At 35.4% G+C, this 21,248-nt stretch overlaps 1 protein-coding gene across 1 annotated transcript in view; it reads right to left on the bottom strand.

Moving 5' to 3' along the window:
• Positions 1 to 21,248, bottom strand: part of SENP1 (SUMO1/sentrin specific peptidase 1) — a 45,353-nt gene that overhangs the window by 12,893 nt on the left and 11,212 nt on the right. The window contains exons 5-13 of the mRNA XM_012732822.1: positions 19,619 to 19,778; positions 15,224 to 15,395; positions 12,117 to 12,220; positions 11,776 to 12,038; positions 10,543 to 10,597; positions 8,532 to 8,570; positions 7,103 to 7,187; positions 6,713 to 6,868; positions 4,935 to 5,066 (exon numbers count right to left, since the gene is read on the bottom strand). Coding sequence (XP_012588276.1) covers positions 4,935 to 5,066; positions 6,713 to 6,868; positions 7,103 to 7,187; positions 8,532 to 8,570; positions 10,543 to 10,597; positions 11,776 to 12,038; positions 12,117 to 12,220; positions 15,224 to 15,395; positions 19,619 to 19,778 — 1,166 coding nt within the window. The remainder of the gene's footprint in view (positions 1 to 4,934; positions 5,067 to 6,712; positions 6,869 to 7,102; positions 7,188 to 8,531; positions 8,571 to 10,542; positions 10,598 to 11,775; positions 12,039 to 12,116; positions 12,221 to 15,223; positions 15,396 to 19,618; positions 19,779 to 21,248) is intronic.

Genomic DNA, 21,248 nt, shown 5'->3' with positions numbered 1-21,248 from the left:
ACTTAAAGATATAATTACATTGTCTTCTGAACTATATGGCTTCTTGTCTTTATTCCTGTGTGCCTAGTATGTTTCATCTCCTCTGGTTACTTTCATTACTTTTCTCTTTATCACCATTTTTTAGCAATTTCATAATGATAAACTTTATAAAGTGTTGTTTCTTCTACTTGGAATATGCTGAATTTCCTGGACGTTAGTGTAAGTTTTCAAATTTGGAAACTCTTCCACCATTATACCTTCAAATATATATTTTTAAACACCACTACACCACCTTTCTTTCTGGGACACCAATTACAAACTCAAACTGCTTAAATATTGTTCCACAGCTTACTGATGCTCTGGTCATCTTTCTTCAGGCTTTATCTGTATTGTATTTGGCTTCTACTGTTGTATCTTTAAGTTCACTCCTTTTTATTCTGTGCTGTCTAATCTGTTAAACATTGCATGCATGTAATTTTTATTTTAGATACTTTATTTTCAATATGGATTCCCCCCCCCCACCTCCCATTTCTTTCCTCATAAGGTCCACTTGTTGTACCTTCTTAATATATAAAGCACATTTAATATCCTTGTCTGTTAATTCTATCATTTTGGGGAATTCCTAGTGATTTTCTTTTCCTTTGTTATAAATTGCATCTTCCTTCCACTTTGCATGCCTGGTAAGTTTTGATTGGATGTTTGACATTGTGATTTTAATGTGATTGGGTTTTGCTGTCAAATTTGTTGTAATCCTTTAAATGTTGTTAGGCTTTGTTCTGAAACATAGTTACTTGGATCATTACAAGCTTTCAATACTTAATAAACTTTGTAACTGTAGGTACAAGGTTCCACTTTACTCTAGGACTATTCTTTTTTTTTGTTAAAAAGATTTATTTATTTATGCATATAGAACTGAAGTACAGACCAGAAGTGTGTGGGGTGAGAGGATTCACCAGAGACAGAGTGGGGAGCAGAAAAGGCAGATCCACTGAATACACTGCTGAGGGGGGCAGTGGGCGGGTCAGAAGAGGTCTGCCATACCATGTAGGTCACCTCCCTGGCTGGAGATTGAACTCGTGCTACAGTGGCTGAGACAGCTTCGTTGTGCTGTGCTTTATTTAATCCACTGCGCCACCAGAGAAGGCCTTCTAGGGCCATTCTGGCCTCACTCCTGAAGCAATGCCCTCTTGAGAACTCTATTCAATTTTCTGTGACTTTTCTACTTTAAATGATCCAAACTTGAACTATTCTTAGCACCTATGTTAATTGAGTCTTGTTCTGACTCTTCTCTGGTGAGTCTCTCTCCAAGGTCCAATAGTTAGTTCCCACACATGCACAGATACTAAGTCAAAGATTTAAGGGGACCTCTGGAAGTGCTTATGCCAGAAATAACCTGTAGGGTTTTGCCTCACAAATCTTAGCCACTTTGGTCTCTCTGAACTGTCTTCTCTACTTGGTAAGACTATCAGGCACTGCATGGTTCTATTAATATTCTGTCCACAGTATACCACTCCAGTAAACTAGAAAAAGCATAAAGTTTATGTCTTTCATTTTCTTTTGCTCATTTACTCATCAGTGTCTTGTACTATTACCCAATGTTTGAAAATTGTTTCCTATGTTGTCTAATTTTCTAGTTGAGATGAAGAGGATAAATTTGATCATTTTACTGTTATGACCAGAAACAGAAGTCAGATTCATAAATTTGTAAGCCTAGTAATTTCCAGGTATCTCTGAATTTTTCATGATGCCCTTTAAACAACTCAAGTCCTCTAAGGACCAGAATTTTCAGGTTATAAAGAGAATGAGAAAGCTCAAAGAAGTCTTTGCCTTAAGGTGGATTTCACAAGTGATCCAATTCAATCTCTAAGAACTAATAAATTTCTAGTACCCATTTAACAATAAATCCTTTTGTTTCTTTTTTAAAAAAATCTTTATTTATTTATGCCTATAGAACTGGGATACAGGACAGAGGTGCAGGGGAGGTGAGAGGATTCGCCAGAGACAGAGTGGGCAGCAGAATAGGCAGATTAATGAAGTACACTGCTGAGGGGAGCAGCAGGCAAGGTAGGAGAGGTCTACTGCACCATGTGGATCACTCCCTGGTGAGGGACTGAATTTGTGCCGAAGGGGCTATATGGCTAGCTTTGCAGTGTTTCACTTTAACCCTTTTGCCAACAGGGAGGGCCCAAATCCTTTTGTTTCTTGACTTTTGGCAACTAATTTCTCCTCTCTTTAACTATAACCTCCCTTTTTTAAAATTAGGTATATCCATTAATGACTAACTACCAGATTCAGTGTAAATATCTAACTTTTCAGATTTCTTCTGTATTCTTTATAAGACAGTCAGTTCCCACATTGCATATTTAAGTTTCATTTTCTTATAATGAAGTAAATGTCCTCTTAAGTTATGGAGAATTTAACTATTAACATATATATCAGCCCATTCATAAAAAGATGTTGGAAAGCCTGTTTTATGAACAGGCACTGTGGTCTATTCTTCTTTTAGAAAATCTACCAGAGAAAGGGTACCCTATGGCTTTCTTAAGTATCCCAAATATAGGACTTCTCGATTTTATTTTTTTTAATAAAGTAAATCTAATCCCTTTTATTTCCAGGCTTTTATATTTCTGCTCTATGAAACAGTTAAGAATTTTGTGTCAGTCACTTTATTTTGGAGAAAGTTTTAAGGCATCTGAAAAATTGACAGGCGGTATAAGAGAAATTATTATAAATGAAAAGTATTTAAGGGAAAAATGGATTGAAGAGAGGATAAACTATTTGCAAAGTAAGACTAGGAGTTCACAACTGAGAAACAGAATTAAGTATTTTTAAGTGAGAAAGAATCCTTAAAGATTATCTGCTAATTCTCCATCAGAATGTTAGTTTCTCAAGGAAAATAACATTGAAAGTCTAAGAAATATGGTATTCTGAAAATAAGGCTTTTAAAAATGTTCTCAAGATAATCACTGACATGTGAATTTACACCTGCTTTCAAGATTAACAACTATTCTGAACTCAAGATAAGTCATCTTATGTAAGTCATAGGTAGATGTAGGATAAAGTAGGCAAAGTAATTTTTCCTTCTTGTCTCTTCTAAATAATGTAATTTCCACTGAATTTGCTTGCTAAAACTCAGCCTCTGATGGGTTCAGGGAATGGAAACTATGTCCTAATGAATGCTGCCTCTGTAAGAGATCTTTGAGGTAACTGCCACAGTAAAGGGCAAGATCTCATATCCTACACACTGCTGCCCTCTAGAAGATTTTACATAGTTTACAACACATAGGCTACAATCATTGCAGAAGAACCTACCACTTCCTATTTAGCAGGGGCAGGTAAATGACGAGACATTACTGACTTAATTGATGGATACTTTTGACCATCTTTGATTTTCATTTTGCACTTTGATTTGGTGAGTCCTGACCCTGTTACTTGATCCAGTATCCTAACACTATTATTCTTGGCTGAATGAATCAAAGGAGTTTCCTCTAAAACAATAAAGTATCAACCGTGTCTTTCTCACTATTCGTAGTCAAAGATATTATTCAGGGAGTGATGTGCTTCTAATATTTATATAATAAAAGCTGACTAATGACAAAGAAATAGGACTTCATCTAAGTGGCCCCAGAGAAAATAAATGTGCCTGTTCTTCATCTATTAAATGAAAATGATAAAACTTCAGGGTTGTGATGACTATTAGCAGCACACATTAAACACTTATAATATTGCCTAATGAGGTAAGTACTCAATTGATGTCAGCCAGTATTATTATTTGGAAGTTTCTAAGCATGTAAGGCTGGAATATAAGTATGTAGGCTCTCTAGTGCTTATTATACCAAATACCTAAAAATCATCTACATTTGAAATTTTAGTCTACACAGGCAAGGATGCACTGAATGACTGTAACAAAGGAGATGGGTACTAACTAGAAGACATTCAACTGTGTCTTCTTCTGTGACAAAAATAACCTTCTAAAATAAAATAGGCTCCGGGTCCTCCCTGGGGCACAGTGGGTTGGAGTGCTGCACTCCAGAGCTAAGTCAAGCAGTGGCAGCTTGAGTGTGGGTTCAATCCCTGGCCTCGGAGGTGATCCACATGGTGCGGCAGACCTCTCCTGCTCACTTGCCTGCTGCCCTCAGCAACGTATTTTGCCTATCTGCCTGTTCTGGTCCCCACTGTTTCTGGTGAATCTTCTGACCACCGCTGCATCTCTGGCTGTATCCCATTTCTGTATGCATAAATAAATAAATCTTTTTAAAAATAAATTAGACTCCTACAGATTTAGGAATAGAAAGGATCAATTTTAGAATTGCAATGTAAAGATGGAAAAATGCAAAAAATGATGTAAAAATAGGCTATTATATTATTTTTAAAAATTGCAATGTAATTAATCTACTTAATAGAAATCTGGGGAGCTATGAGTGCTGTAATTTTTCTCTTAATAATCCAATACTTAACAATGTAACTTTTCCAATATACTTTTAGCTTTATAGCTTTTAGCAATAGAGCTTTGTAAGCTATTTTAGAAAGCTTATCACTCAAAATCTAAGTAACCTAGAACAAATAGAGATAAATGGAAGTAGAAATGGATTTCTACATGGAAATTCCAAAGTATTCCTTTATGTTGCAGACATGATCAGCTATATATACATTTGCTCAAAAAGATGAACTGCTAGGTATGTACTAAAGAGATTGAGATTACCAATGAGTAAATCTCTCAGTGGCCAAATCTTTAATATATATGATGGTTACGTTAAATAGTAATCAGACTTTAAGGTACATAAAAGCTGGCCACTATACTGTCTCATCTTTATTCAGGAAAATGGAAAGACCTGAGACTTGATTCTGACATAGGTCATCTGAGAATCATACTTTTGAGAAGCAATCATACAATGCCTTGAGTTACTACTTAATGTTCACTGCTTGAATATAAAAAAAGATACATGATCACCTACCTCATCATTGAGCCAGTTGAGATGGTTTAGAGTCTGAATATCTTTACGTGTAATGGTTAAGCGAAATGCTTCACTCAAAACTTCATCCTGATTCCCATTTCGAAATACACTCTTTATTTCTTTCTCCATCTCCTAGAGAACGAGAAGGTGTCAGAAATCAATTTACAAGGCTTCAGACATACCAAATTTCTCATCAAACTCTCCACATACTCCACAGGCTATATTTACCACGTCAAGAGTTTACTTATCTAACATTCTGGTTTTTATTCCTTAAAATGATCTCCATACTTCTTTCCATCCCAGCTGCTTGTCCTCCTCCCTTTCTAGCCTTCTTTCATATTGTTTCTGAAGCCTAAAATAGCCTGTCATTAAATTTTCAAACTTGAGAAGATTTAATTATATTTTACATCATTCATCAAATGATTTCCTAAGAAATAAACTCTTTCTCTAAAAGGTAGTAAGGGAATAAAAGTAGTATTTTTCAGACACATGTCCCCATGGTATTTTTCTAAATGTGAAATATGGAAGCCAGCACAACTATAATAAATGGTAGCTATTTACTACACAGCTATGATACTTTTTGTCATAGCAGAATTAAGAATGTACTATTTTAAAATGCTACACAAACTTCATTTAACCAAAAATATAGAGCTGGCCAACAGACAAATGGCAAGATGTTCTGAATTACTTGTCATTAGAAAAATGCCAATCAATGTGGTCCCACCTTACTTTTCACTGGTTAGAATGGTCATTATCAAAAGGTCAAGAAATAACAAGTGTTGGTGAGGATGTGAAGAAAAAGTAACCATTATGTGCTACTGGTAAGAATATAGAGGTTCTGCAAAACATTAACATAGAACTAGCTTTAACCCAGTAAAACCAGTCTGGGTATTTACCTGAAAAGTTCTGAAAGTTTCTAATTCAAAAAGATATCTGCACCCTATGTTCTTTGCAGCCCCATTCACAAAAGCCAAGATTTGGAAATAGCCCAAGTACCTGAAGACAGATGAATGAAGACTACTGAGGTCTGTATACATAACGGAATACTACTGCATTATAAAAAAGATGAAATAATTTTTGACAACATGGATGTACCCTGAGGTGATTTATATTAAGTGAAATAAATCAGAAATAGAAAGACAAATATTTCGCAATTACACTCATTTGTGGAAAATAAAGGAAAAAAAAAAAAACCAAATGAACAAACAAAACAAAAACATAATTAAACTCTTAGATTCAGGCAACAAACGGTGGCTACCAGTGAAGGTAGGGAGGGAGAAGGGTAGAGAGGGCCAACTGGTTGGTGACAGATAGTGACTGGCTATCTGTGGATGGACGTGGTGATATATATGAAGCTGATGAGGTGAGAAAATGTACTCCTGGAACCTAGAGAGTGTAAATTAATGTCATATCAATAAATAGAAATAAAAATGTACATAAACTTTCTATGAATTAGCTGTTACTTAAAAACTAGCCACAACTTACTATTTGACATCAAATACTGTACACATCCACTCAGTAAAAATCTACATGAAACTCAAATTTATTAAATGCTTTTCCCTGAAGCTGCTAAAGTCACCCATAATGCTGTTATTAATTTTCCATAACCCTTCAAAAATAAAGCCAAGACTGATATATATATATAATACAAATGGGAAAAAAAGTATGCAGTAAAAATTTAAACACCAGGTGTTACATTGCTTTTATGTTTGAAACTTGTCCAAAGTCTTCTTTCTAAACACAGCTCTTGGTACACAAATTTCTAATACATAACTTACCTCTGTGATTTCAGGAAATTCATCTTCACTATTGGTTAATTTATGTCCTTTCTTTTCTGTTTCTTGAGTGATTGTGACAGGGATCTCCTTTTCAAGAGGTACACGAAGATGCAGTTCTACTGAATCATGAACTGAATGTTCCTGTTCCTGCAATCTCTGAAAGGTAGAACTTCGGAATAAGTGGCATAAATAAATCTATTTTCTTATGTACACTGAGTAAGTAGCACTGGCTGGAAAAAGACCAACATATACACCACTTATCACACAAAGTTATGCTACTACAAAATCTTGCAATTACAATAGCTCTAATCCCAAATCCAGTAATCTTCCCAAGTAGTTTCAACTCTGATGTACTAGTTATGCCAACAATTTTATGCCAATTTGTTTTACCTGGTTCTGAAACTGTAATGCAAGTGCTTTCTGTTCTTCAATCTGGCGTAATCTTTCTCGTGCTCGAGAATCATAAACACTAGTTCTAGGAAATGAAAAGGAATGTGGCAGAAATGCGTTAAGCATATTACTGATGCATAATGAACATTAAGTATAAAACCCTCACAACAGAAAGCTTAAAATTCTCACACTAACCACTACACTACTGAGACCCAGAATGAAACCTCATGTATTTTGAAACTATTTTGCTTTTTCTTGAAAGAATAAAAATTACTAGCTTGCAGCTAAAACTGAAGTGGTGGCTTTTGTGGCTATTTTAAAACATGTTTCTAAAATAATGGAGAAAGTGAAGTTTTGTTCTGGCAATCCCAAAATGAGAGTGAATCCCAAGTGAGAAGGTAAAACAAAGTATCACTGAATTTAATTCAAACATTATATCTATCCTAATTATATCCAAAAGAAGAGGTATGGTTTTTTTTTTTCTTTAAAAAGAAAATCAGGCCCTCCCTGGTGGCGCAGCGGGTTAAAGCACAGCACTGAGAAGCTAAAGCCACTTTGTATGAGTTCGACTCCCGCCTGCCCCAGAGGTGACCACATGGCCCGGCAGACCTTTCCTGACCCGCCCGCTGCTCCCCTCAGCAGTGTACTTCTTCCATCTGCCTGTTCTGCTCCCCACTCTGTCTCTGGTGAAGCCTCTCGCCACCCCTGAGCCTCTGGCCTGTACCCCAGTTCTGTATGTACAAATAAATAAATTTAAAAAAAAAAAAAAAAAGAAAATCAACAAAATCTTTGCATAATTCAAAGCGAGTTCTTGAAACTGAACACTAGTTTCATCAAAGTGAAAATGACATTTACTTTGTCTATATAATTGCTAACTGAAATATTTTGCTGATTCAATTTAGCTTCAGTAACTATTATAGATTTATTAAGTACAACGAAGAAATATTTCAACCCCTATAGAATTTTGAAAACCCAACAACTTAAAAGTTGTTTTCTAAGTAGATATAAGCCATTAATTTTTACTGACTAAACACAGGCAGGATGACTGGCTAAATGTTTGGTTTCTCCTAATTAAAAGAAGAGGTATGTTTTTTTTTTCTTTAAAAAGAAAATCAGGCCTTCCGTGGTGGCTCATCGGGTTAAAGCACTCCTCTAAGAAGCCTAAGCCACTTCCGCATGAGTTCGATCCCCGCCTGCCCCGGAGGTGACCGCATAGCGTAGCAGACCTCTCCTGACCCGCCCGCAGCTCCCCTCAGCAGTGTACTTCGTCCATCTGCCTGTTCTGCTCCCCACTCTGTCTCTGGTGAAGCCTCTCGCCATCCCTGAGCCTCTGGCCTATACCTCATTTCTGTAAGCACAAATAAATAAATCTTTAAAAAAAAAAAAGTGAAGAAATGGAGAAGAAAAAAAAATAACAAAAATAACTTACAATTCTTTGATCCACAGCTCTGCCTGGAAAAATGTAGTACTATGGGTGGGGAAAAAATTTTAACAAATGATCAGGAAGCTTATGAGAATATTCAAGTATTTTTACCAACAAAAGCAATCATTTAAATAGTTTACAATAATACCTAAGCATGGAATAAACAAAAGGTAACCAAATTACATAAAATAATTGTACTTGGGAACTAAAGGAATATAAATATGAGCTATTTGCATATATATTAGTTATAAAGATGACCCAACATTTGGCAGAGAAATGACTAGCATAATTCCTTACGTGCATGAGAGACCAACATTATGTAAAAAGTACATCATTTGTCAGGTAATTATTAAGCTAGAATAATACTCTCCTGTGAGATTCATGATTTAATCAACCCTGTGTGTTCTTGGACAACTTGTCATTCTACTTACATCACAATATACTCTACAAATCATGGTGGATACTAAAATGTCCACCCACATAATAGTCCATATTAGATAGCAATGAATAAAATGGAGCAGAGAATTAAAATGTATTTCTTTCTTACAACCCAGGTGAATAATACTAAGCAAAGTGACAAGCTTGTTAACTATCATAGGGTCTCTTATTCATCTCAAACTTCAGCTCTTTGACAACCCCTAACTGAAACAAGTGGAAGTGGACTCAATGTTTTCTTTCCCAAAGAAAACTTCTGTATGGAGCAATGAACCAAGCCTTTGGGAGAGTAGGCTGAAATCAGAAAAACCAGTATCAACCAAACAATATAAACCAATAGACCATGAAACACTTTTTACATATTTGTAAATTAATATTCACAAGTCAATAATAAAATATTAACTCTTATTCATAAGGAAGCTGAGATTCAAAAGAGTAACTTGTCAAAATTTCATGAAGTCTGGAAAACGCATTATCAGAACTCAAGTCTGAGTATGAAAAAAATGTATAAAGACTAAAGAATTTAAAGTGTAAGAGGAACTATAACAAAGAAAAGAATTTAAAAAAATATCTAAAGTTTAGAATATGTAGGAAAGTGGCAAAAAAGAAAGGGGACTAAGATGAAAGAGAGTATTTTACTGACCCTAATCTTAATGGAAAACTGAACTCAATAGCAAATGAACTCTCAAAGCTATATATGGCAAAGCATAGCAATTTAAGTAGTAACCTACTGGATTACAGAGGAAGAAGTCTTGGTACCTCCTATGCACCTTATAGAAGATCACATTTGAATTGAGATTTAAAAGAGATATTACTGCCAGAGAAACAACTGAGATTACTACAGAGCAAACTGGGCAGAATAAACACTGAATATAAGAAAATGCACATCATATTTAAAGTAATTTCAGCAGATAACAGATGCAAGGAGTTCCCTATTTCCCTTTCTTAACTGTATCATGTCTCTATTCCAACATTGCCTTACTAGAGATTTGCCCTGACCACCCTAGATGTATAATGACCCCCAACTCAAATCTACATACACCTTTTTTTTTATTCCCACAGCCGTTGTAACTACCAGGTATGTTTATCTGCTCAATACCTGTACCTCACTCCTCTCTATCCATCCCAACCATTTCAAAAGTATAAGCTCCAGGAGAAAAGGGACTTAATTTTGTCCACCCTGCTGTATGTAGAATACCTAACATACAGCAGACTTTCTATAAATATTTGTTTAGCAAAGAATGTGTAATAGGAAGCAAATCTTGTGGAGAAAGCATTCTGTATATCATACTAGGGAGTTTAGGATTGATTCTGTCTGCTAAGTCACCCTAGAGGAACTCTAATAAGTGAGAAAAATATGCATTTTAGGAAGACCATGATGGTTGCAGAATGGAAGATGGGCTAAAGAAAAAGAAGAATGGATTAGAAAACATGGTGAAAGATAGAAGGAAGCAGACCAATTTGAAGTCATTGAAATAATTCAAACCACACATTATAATGTCTGAATTGAAGCAGTTTTACTTTTATATTATGAATCTCTTTGTGAAGAAATTGTGATTAAAGGGAGGGGGAAAAAAGTTACCTGTGAGTTGGAGTATGAGAATCTTTCACTTTGAGTAAAATCACAGAGTCTGATCCTAAATAAACATAAGAGCATTTCATTATTAATAAAACTCCACATTGTACATTCTAGATACCTACAGTTTAAGCTACTATAATTTTGTTATGTGCTGTTTCCATAAAGCATAAGGATAAAGATAGAAGAGAAAGGCAAGTTCATTTTTGTAAGTCAGAAAGAAGCAGAGTCTAATGAGGTAACTCATTAAATGTAATACAAGTTTCCATATGTACAGCTAAGTGATGCCACCAACAATTTTAATCCCCAAACAAAATTTTTTAAAAAAAAGAGAGAAAGTAGGGAAGCCTTAGAGACTGACCTAACAAAAGATCCCTAATGTCTAACCACTTAACTCAGGATTTAAACTACAAACCCAAATAAATACCCCATAAATACATATATAATGCATACCTAAAGAGAAAAACTCAGCAAAGAAAATTATCATAGCAAAAGCTTAATTAACAAGAATGCTAAGAAACTGAATATTCAAAGTTAGAGAAGTTAAAAAACTGCTCTCAAAGTTTGGGAGAAAATGTTTCCAAAACTTGCTGACAATCATCCTTGTGTAAACTTGCTGTCCAGGTTTTGTAAATATTACCTGGTTAAAAACTTACCTTCATGAGCCCTGGTGGCCTAAGGATTAAGTGTCAATGCTATCACCACCACAGCCTGAGTTTGCTCCCCAGCCAGGGAGCTGACCCACACGGTGCAGCAGAACTCTCCTGCCTTGCCCACTGCTCCCCTTAGCAGGGTATTTTAATAAATCCACCTGTTCTGCTCCCCACTGTTTCTGATAAATCCTCTCTTCTCCCCCTACACCTCTGGCCTACACTGCAGTTCTTCTATGCAAAAAGAAAAATATTTACTTTGATATTTAATGGATATCCAAAACTCCTAGAACTTCAGAGTAGTTAGCTTTCATGGTAAAGTGCAAGGAATGGACAAAATATTAAACTGACTTCTACACTCAGATTTCACACACTGCTCAGGAAATTAACCATTAAAATTAATTATTTCATCAAATTCTTTATCTTTGTGTAAGAAAAAGTATAGATTTAGGTTAGACATGGCATGGCTAACTTAATTATTTTGTGACTATGTATTTAGATACATGTGTATTAACAACTTAACCTACAATTACAGAGATCCAAGAAACAATTAAGTGGCTATTTGATTATAATTATATGTCATTTTTACCTTCAGATTGTGTATTTGAAGCTGGTAAGTTATCTGGCTGATGTGGAAGTGAGTGCTGATGCTGGGTTTGATGGAGAGGGTCAGAATCTGTGGTATAAGATGACAAGGAATACACATTGTGGGACAGTTGTTCCTGTGTAGTTAAAATGCTGGCAGATCCAGATGATGAAGTATCAGACCCAATGATCTGAGCTGCACAAGAATTTCCATTTTTAAACAGTGAGTCTTTCAAAGTACTCTTACTTGAATTAAGACATCGAGACCTAGCAAGAAAAGAATAGTTTTAATATCCAATAATAAAGTGTAGAATTAAATTCATTTGAAATGTTTCTATGACTTACAGGTGTAAAGGAAAATGTGTGGTGGGTTTTGCTACAGAAAACTGTTTCCCCGTAACCATCTGCAGTAGTTGTCGGTATATCTCTCTCTCTTCTTCTTGAACTGTCTAAAAAACAAACAAACATATACAATGAGGCAAATGTATTTCAAAGTAGCATCTAAATTCTTATAAGTGAACTGTCCTTATTTTCTCTTTCCTAAGCAAATTCACATCCTTTATAAAAATGTTATCTAACAAAACCTGTGATATGGAAATATTCTATACTATCCTAGCCACTACCCAGATGTGGCTAATGAAACTCTGAAATGGGACTAGTGTAAGAAACTAAATTTTTATTTAATTTGAATTATTTTAAATAGCAGTTAGTGGTTACCCTCTTGGATAGCACGGTTGTTCAATACAGCCCTTGAATTAGTTGCTCTGTTCAGTCAACATTTGCATATTTTCAAAGCCTTTCTCGTATATTCTCTTCAAATTCCTGCTGTAAGATTAAGTGTTTATTTTGTAGATCGCTTCATATTCCTGAATTTAATGAACAAATTCAGCAGAGTCATAGTAACACATAAGTTCCCTTCTTTAACATAAGCAACTGCATTTTCCTGGGAGATTTTAACATTTCCATGGAAAATAGTTTTTCCTTTAGTCTGTAAATTCCCATTAATGAATTCTTCAATTTTGGGGTGGGTGTAGGGAGGAGGGAAGTACTATATGTTCCTTTGCAATTTTATAATATCTAAAACTAAATATCTAAATAACTTGTTAAAAGTAAACAGAAGTTTATCTCATAATGTTATTCATATTTGGGTTCTTCCTTGTTTCCGTAGTACATCTGACTTGCTTCTCATGGTAGGAAATTATGGAATAAAAAACAATTGAAACAAAATTCCCTGAACCATTTGTTTCATAGCAGATTTAACGCTTGGCATCACCATTACACTGTTGAAGGAAGGGGAATTCTAACTTCATTGCTTCCATTGAGACAGTCTGGAGAGTTGGCTGAAAGGGTGAAATAATCAGTCACCCAAATCTGGAGGAGGAGGAAAAGGAAGAAGAGCTGAGTGGCCCAAAGGTCTGGTGGTTAGTGGGTGAATGGCAGGTATATAGTGACATATAGTCTAAAGGGACCTCATGATCCCAGTAACAGCAATATGTGGCAGAGAAGGGCTGCAGAGTTTATATCCAGCTGCCATGCTGCTGCTGTCCCCTTCCCTGTACGTCTCTGTATCCCACAGACTATTTAGGTTCTACCTAGCAGCAAGCAGCACAAGCACTACAACTCCAGAAATTACAAAAGCAGTAACTTTTGTATATAATAATACAGACCTGGTACTAAATTTAATAGTAGAAAAGGTATAGTGAAAAAGAAATCTCCCCTTTGCCAATGCTCAGCTTTTATCATCAAAGACAAATGTTGCCAGTTTCTTGTTTACCCATTTCCCTACTAAATGTGATTTACTAGTTTTGACAACCTCTGCTTGGATATTTTAGATTCAATACAAAATTAAAAGCAAAAAGAGCACAGAGTTTTTACTAAGCATGTCACAAATAATCACTTCATTACCAAATCATAAAATTATTTAGTCATATTTATATATAAGAAATGCTGCATTCTTGACCACATAGTCTGTGAGCTCCAATGGGAAAGAACCCTATCACTGTATTATGTAATATAAAGAACATTAATCTAGAATTCTTTAGAAGACCTGGATTGTGAGCTGGTCATTTTCTAGCTTTATAACTGTTAATTTCAAATCTGTAGCTATTACCTCATTTCTACCTACTTCATGGGGTAAAAAGGAATAAAACAGTAATATATTTAAGCTGGAAACCTAATATTAATACATGTATAGTCATTACTGTTCATTTTCATCCCCACATACAACTAGTCTAATACTGATTAGGTGCCTAATGTTTAAATAAACAGGTATAAGCCCATCCCTTTTATATAAAAAAATAACAATTTATATTGATAACATTTATTTTCTTTAAGGTTTTGTTGACTTAAAACTAATAGCTACTACTGTTAAGAAAAAACAAATTTGATTGTCAGGGTCAAAAATGAGGGCTCGCCCAGAGAAAGACTGCTAAAGAGTTCTGATCAGCTTCTTTATGCCCCTCCCATGCCTCTTTCCCTCCAAAAGTTAGGTTTCAGCTCATATAACCTTGCCAATAGAAAAATCACATTAAATTAACAAATAAGTCTATGGTAATTTTCTAATATCTCTGTGCTTAGGAAAATAAATGTTTGCATTTAAGGGATCATAATCTCTTATAGGCAGATGCAACCTATGTGTGAGAAATACAGTAAGTAGGAGATAAATATAGCATAAAATAATTTTCTTTTCTTTTGTGTGGATGTTTGAGTCTGGTTTCTTCCCGTGGCAGTAACAGCATAGAAGTCAATGGGCTGGACTGAGGCTGGGAATAAAGTGCAGGAAACTTCACAGTATCTGTTTTATAGTGATACCATATGGCTAATTCAAAAGTTCTGCAAGTTATTTTCTGTGCCCACATTTTGCTAATATTCTACCACAGTGTGAGTAGATGGAACAATTTAAGTGTCAACTGAACATCACTCTTTGGGGAAAGTCTATGATCTCAAAGATCTTAATTAAAGAATGCAAATTATTTAACTGGTTTATTGATTTTTCTTTTTATTGAGAAAGCATTGTTTCTAATAAGAAAGGCAAGTATTTTAACAAATTTATGTTAACAAATTCTGCCACATGTAGAGTTAGGAAGGGTCCAGAAAAGAAAGAAGAGAACAGGAAGGAGAATAAGATTATGGTTAGTGGTTGAGGGAGCTTTATTTAGCTTCACTGCAACATTCTAATCTTTACAATGTGAATATAAAATTAATGACTTCTTGAGAGGTCATTCCATCAGTACTGAAGATTAAATCTGCTGTCCATCAAGAATAGAAGATGTTGAAAAAAAAATGAAGTACACTAAAATATCTCATTTAATTTCTTTAGATCGGATGACAGCCCTCAAAAAGGCACCGTAATAAAGTAGAATGTTAATAAACATCTACATCAGTGTGAACAAATGGTTGTACACAGAGAAAGATTCTAACTTTTAGTAGCTTTTGGTGCAGGTTTTCCTTACCTCTTCGGCTGTGCTAACATGTCGCCTCTGAGTTTTCTTGGGGCTCAAAAGATTTCGACGACATGAACCACTCCATGATGGACTGGGAATAGGCTTAATAGGAAAAGATTTTTCATATGCAGATACATGGCAGTGATGGCTTGACTTTCCCATAAAAGTATTTGATAATCCACTAAAAAAAATTGTAAAAATAAAAAGAAATAGTAAATAACAAAATCTAATCTAAGTGATTATTTTCACTTACAAGGAATAATAAAAACAAAAATTAACAAGTAGAATGACAGTTGTACCTTTTGAAGGAAATATGTAAGAAATGGTACATGGGTTACTGTATCAACTTCTACCACTTAGGAGGTATTAGTTTTGCCTATGTTATTACCAAACACCTTAAATTGTATTTCTTGGCTTCTATGAGTTTTTTGGTCAGAAATGACAGAGCTATGGGTATGACAGGAAGCATATCAGACTAGATTTCTTCAGAAAACCTGGGTCTTAGGTATGCTATTGCTAATGCTATCTCTTTCTCTCTCTGATCCTCCCCCAAGCTCTTTGGAGGAAATCAGTTTATGACTAAATATATGAACATGGATCAAACTGAAGAATCTCAAATTCTTAAAATGAATTTTAAAAAATTAGAAAAGAGTAACAGAAGGTCCCTATCCTTCATTAAAACAATCAGAAGACTTTTTCTTAAATTGCTTCTCTTTCTATAAATTCTCTTCTGATCTCACTAGTCCTCACCTCTGAAGGAAAGTTTTGTTTTCATCTAAAGTTAAAAATTGGCAGGAAACCTATTTTTGTGAATTCAAACCCACTGTAATCTCTTAAGACTCAGTTAATAACTTAAAATGTTTTCTAGGGCCCTCCCTGGTGGCACAGCGGGTTAAAGCACAGCACAAAGAGGCTTAAGCCACTTCTGCATGAGTTCGATCCCCGCCTGCCCTGAGGAGATCTCCTGACCCGCCCGCTGCTCCCCTCAGCAGTATACTTCGTTGATCTGCCTGTTCTGTGCCCCACTCTGTCTCTGGTGGATCCTCTCACCCTCCACATCTCTGGCCTGTACCCCAGTTCTGTACAAATAAATAAATAAATCTTTAAAAAAAAATGTTTTCTAGGTGCTTGTTTTCATCTATCATTACCCAGAAAGTTTGAGGTACTTGCTCTCAGCATACTCATCTTCCTTCCTTTTTACTTTAAGTTGCAGAATAGAACATAACTGACTAAGCTGAATCCAATGAAATAAATCCTTTAAATCAGGACATGTGGCCTGAACCCAAATGGAATCAGATTACTCTAAAGAAAAAAAAAAAAAAACCATATACACTCAGCTCTTCAAACTCTAATGGTATATATGTGTATTAGAGTGAGGCAAGGAACAAAGACACAGATTTTAGAAACAGATTTACTTCCTTATGAAGGGTAGAGGCATATAGGACAAAACAACAAGGGAAGTATAATCTATTTGGAGATGACAAAATGAATTCCCCACCATGTATTTTGTACTTATGCTACTGATTGTGTGTGCGTGTGTGTGTGTGTGTGTGTGTGTGAGAGAGAGAGTGTTTAATGTAAGATCCTCAGTATGAAGGCATCTTGCAAAGCTAAAAAGCAAAGGAACTGCCCAAAATTAACAATATCAGGCACACAAGGAAGTAAGTGTGGCGTCTGTATTGGCCAATGTTATGTTAAGATGAACATTAAAAGAATAATTGCAGTGGACTGAAACACACTGACCGCATGACACTTAAAAAAAAAAAAACCCGGCCCTCCCTGGTGGCGCAGCGGGTTAAAGCACTGCACTGAGAAGCTAAAGCCACTTCAGCATGAGTTCAATTCCCGCCTGCCCCGGAGGTGACCACATGGCGTGGCAAACCTCTCCTGACTCGCCCGCTGCTTCCCTCAGCAGTGTACTTCGTCGATCTGCCTGTTCTGCTCCCCGCTCTGTCTCTGGTGAATTCTCTCACCCTCCGCATCTCTGGCCTGTACCCCAGTTCTGTACAAATAAATAAATAAATCTTTAAAAAAAAAAAAAAAAAAACCCAGGAAGTGGCTATTTTTTAAAAGATTTATTTATTTATGCATACAAGAATGGGGTACAGGCCAAAGGTGTGGCGGGTGGGAGGAGGTGAGAGGATTCACCAGAAGCAACGTGAGGAGCAGACAGGCAGATTTGAGGAGAGATCACTGCTGAGAAGAGCAGCAGGCAAGACAGGAGAGGTCTGCCAGGCCATGTGGGTCATCTCCCTGGCAGGGTATATTATCTGTGCTGCAGTAGCTATATAGTGCTGCCGCACTTTAACTTGCTGTGCCACCAGAGTGTGCTGGAAGTGGCTATTTAAAAAGAAAACTTATTTTGGAAGTTGGTAGTGAGTAAAATTTATTCTGCCTTCACAGGAGAAAATGTATTTTGGAATAACCAAGTAGCTCTGGCTAATGAGGAAAAAAGCTCTCTTTATAGAAGAGTGCCAATTAGTAAGTATAGAAGAAATGATAAAGTTAGGAAGATGTTATTTCAGTAATTTTAACTTTAATAACCTTATTATCATATAAGTGCTATCAGTTGCTATTAATAACTATCAGGCTGATATGAAGCTGTTCATTCATGTAACACCAAGATAACTTCATTTACATCACATTCTAGTTACAAAAAAGTAAAACCTAGCTATACAAATTCAGGACCAACCTGTTCTCTCCTAATTCACCAGTCAATCCAGTCTCACCAATGGTAAGTAAGCCAGACACCATAGGTTTTCTAATGTGTTATAAAACAGCATCAGCTTTAATTCAAGCTAAAAATCTAGTTTATAAAAAATACAAAGGATAGAGGACAAAATAATGATACTATGGATAAGTATCAATAAATAAACCCTGTCACATAAAATGAGGTCATTACAGATTAATAAGAAATTTAAGGGTGGTAACTACTAGATTGCAAATATAAATACAAACTAAAGTTTACAACCTACAGAATACAGTGGGTCAAACAAAGAAACTTTAAATACAATTTAGTGTAAAAGATAAAATGTATTGAGTTGGAAAAATTACTCAGCTAAAACTTACTGAGGACTGACTGGGAAAGCAGGCTACAAAAGAATATGCATGAACTCAATTTTTTTACAGTATGCAAATGCAAAGAACTAAAGGGTCATGTACAGAGATCAATGATTTCTGTCTGGTGGGAATGTGATCTTTTTATTTTCACTTAACTGCATTTTCATTTTTTTTTTTTTAAACAAAGCACACACACTTTCTGTAACATTATTTTTTAAAAAACTATGAAATTACTAAGGAATAAACAACTTGCCAAAGTATATATGTTTGTGCATATCTTTTTTCTGATATTTTATTGTCATTTATTTTTGTACAATTTATGCTTCCTTTTAATGAACAAAAAACTACATCTGACAGTTTACACAACTTATATATGCTATCTATAAGAGGGAATGAAGAGAAATAAACACAGGAAAAAGTTTGGAAGGAAACACATTGAAGGGAAAGGAAAAGATTGTGGATAGTAGTTAAGGGATCTCTAGTTTTATAACAGCAGTTTTAATTTCTATAATGTAAATGTTATTAATAATGAATTCTTATATAATTTTAGAAAATTTAAAAAAACAGGAAGATGACTCCTGGGAGTATTGACACACATCCCCAAAGTCCATGTACTAATTAATAATTACAACTTAAAATATGTCATCTTGCTAGTTTTTTTTCCTCTTGAAATATTTTGTTTTTAATAATATAATAGTTTATTTTTACATCATTTTGTGCCTTTTTCCATCTCAGTTGTAATCATCTTGTTTTCCATCTCAGTTGTAATCATCTTACCAGAGAGCTCAGCTTTCTGATGAAGAAACTCAAATGATCCTAAACTTGCAAAATCCATCACCCAGCGTGTAATATAAAGTTATAAATACTATTTTAAAAAATCTGGTTTTCACTATTGTAATAAAGTAGCTGAGGGGAAAACATTTAGGTCAAACTTCATCTGACTTTAATAGTCAGTATTATCTTGGTGAGGGATTAGGTAGTTGGGCTGATCGGGGTAAACTTTTTGTGACTTACTTCTCTAGTGAGCTTAGATCTAATAGATTAAGGCCATAAGGTATAGAGCTACTTTAAGTCAAGTCTCTGTAAAATGCACTAGTTTCTTTGCTACTAAAGTACAGAAAGTGACTGATATTCACTTCCAGTTTCACAGTAGCCAAACTGATTCTCAAGGGTTTTAATATATTCATATCCACTAAGAATTTCCTCAAACTAACTCCTCTAATAATAAGATTTGGTTGTCACCAAAATTTAGTGCCAAGTAAATTAAAAATTTTAAATTTAAAATCGACTTCTCTACCTGCTACAGTTCCAAGTTTGAAGGAAGGGAAAACCCAGAAAACCCACCTTGAGGTCTTTCGAGTTTCGAGGTAAAGACTTCGGCTGTTTCTTGATTTCTGTAAAGTTGAAACTGATGCTGGAGTGGAATTTCTCCACTGGCCATTTGCACTCTGACCAAAGGTTCTTAAGTCTTCTGAACCAAGAAAACTGTCTGAGGAAGGGTTGTCTAGAAGAATAAAAGTTTGAATAAATTAAACAAATAATTACACTTGGTGCTCCATATGAGTGCAACCATGTCCAATATTGTATTCCAAAGCAATGTGGCACATCACCATCTCTCTCATGGAAGAATGATCCCAGTCTCCACTGCCAGTAAAGTCTGCAGTAAGGGAACTTCTACAAACTATAATTGATTCAGCCATACTAACCTGAAAATTGATGAAGGAGCTGAATCCTGCCACAGCCATGTGCCTTATCTGCATCAATGTGACTCCGTGGTGTCCACCAAAAGTCAACATTTTACCCCAACTATATCTTGCAAGCACTCCCAGGCCTGGGCCTGAAAGAAGGTAGGCCAGACCAGTAAGAAAGCAGGTGGAGGGCCAAGGAGAATTGTAATTCAAATGAACAACAATTAATGCTTACTAAGCAGCTGGTGTTACTTTCTCAGTTTTAGTTACCAAGTTCATGACCCAGGGCCTTCTGTAAGAACAGAGATAACCTAATTGTTGCTTATTCTGGCTAGCTATGGCAGGAATGACCCAACTAGTTCTGGTATGACAACCGTCACTCATTTGAGTGCTATAATAATCTGATGTATCAATATTCCAATGTTTGCTACTGTAATCAGACCATTTATTACTTGTCTTTATGACTGTGGCTTCCAAGCTAGATTAATAAAAAAGTCTCCTGAAATTTTAGCTAAGAGTAGAATAATTTCCATGCCCCCTTCTATCAGAAGACTGAAACAATTTAAAATAATGAATAATGCCTTCTACATAACTTCAGATACTAGGCTATGAAAGTGAGGAGTACCAATGGATAAACAAGAATAATTTTCTACTTCCTGAATTTCTGTCAAGTATAGACATCATTTTGAAGATCCTCTTTGAAAGTATGTTAATATAGATGTTTACAAGATGCATATTTATGCTATAAGATATATATTTATGCTATTTAAAATATTAAGGCAGTATAAATTCTGTGTCTTTTTTAGCTTGACCAGGATTATCAGAATTTAGGATAAATGAAATAGAAAAAAAAGCAGCAGTCAAAAGTGATATCAGCTGATTCAACAGTGGAATAAACAAATTAAATGAATTGTAACTTTTCCTTTCTGTAATCAGTATTTCTACTTAGTATCTATTACTACTACTTTAAGGATACTACATATAGCTAATGAAAAGGAGTCACTAAAGGATCATAAAGTTATTATTTTTAAATTTAAATATAAAGTACTAAAGTATAAATTGTTGTCTTGCAATCTAACTAGAGATGCTACACCAAGATGTTACTTGCAGTTATAATAAAATATAAATTCGGGCCCTCCCTGGTGGCGCAATGGGTTAGAGTGCAGCACTGTAAGCTGGCCGCAGCTGCTTCAATGTAAGTTCGATACCCAGCCCAGAGGTGATCCACATGGCGAGGCAGACCTCTCCTGACCTGCCTGCTGCTCCCCTCAGCAGTGTACTTCATC

Source organism: Condylura cristata, unplaced genomic scaffold (genome assembly GCF_000260355.1).
Source record: "Condylura cristata isolate star-nosed mole 26May11 unplaced genomic scaffold, ConCri1.0 scaffold00036, whole genome shotgun sequence".
NCBI classification, from domain to species: Eukaryota; Metazoa; Chordata; class Mammalia; order Eulipotyphla; family Talpidae; genus Condylura; species Condylura cristata.
The sequence above is the reverse complement of the archived record's forward strand: the minus strand, read 5'-3'. Positions and strand labels throughout refer to the sequence as shown.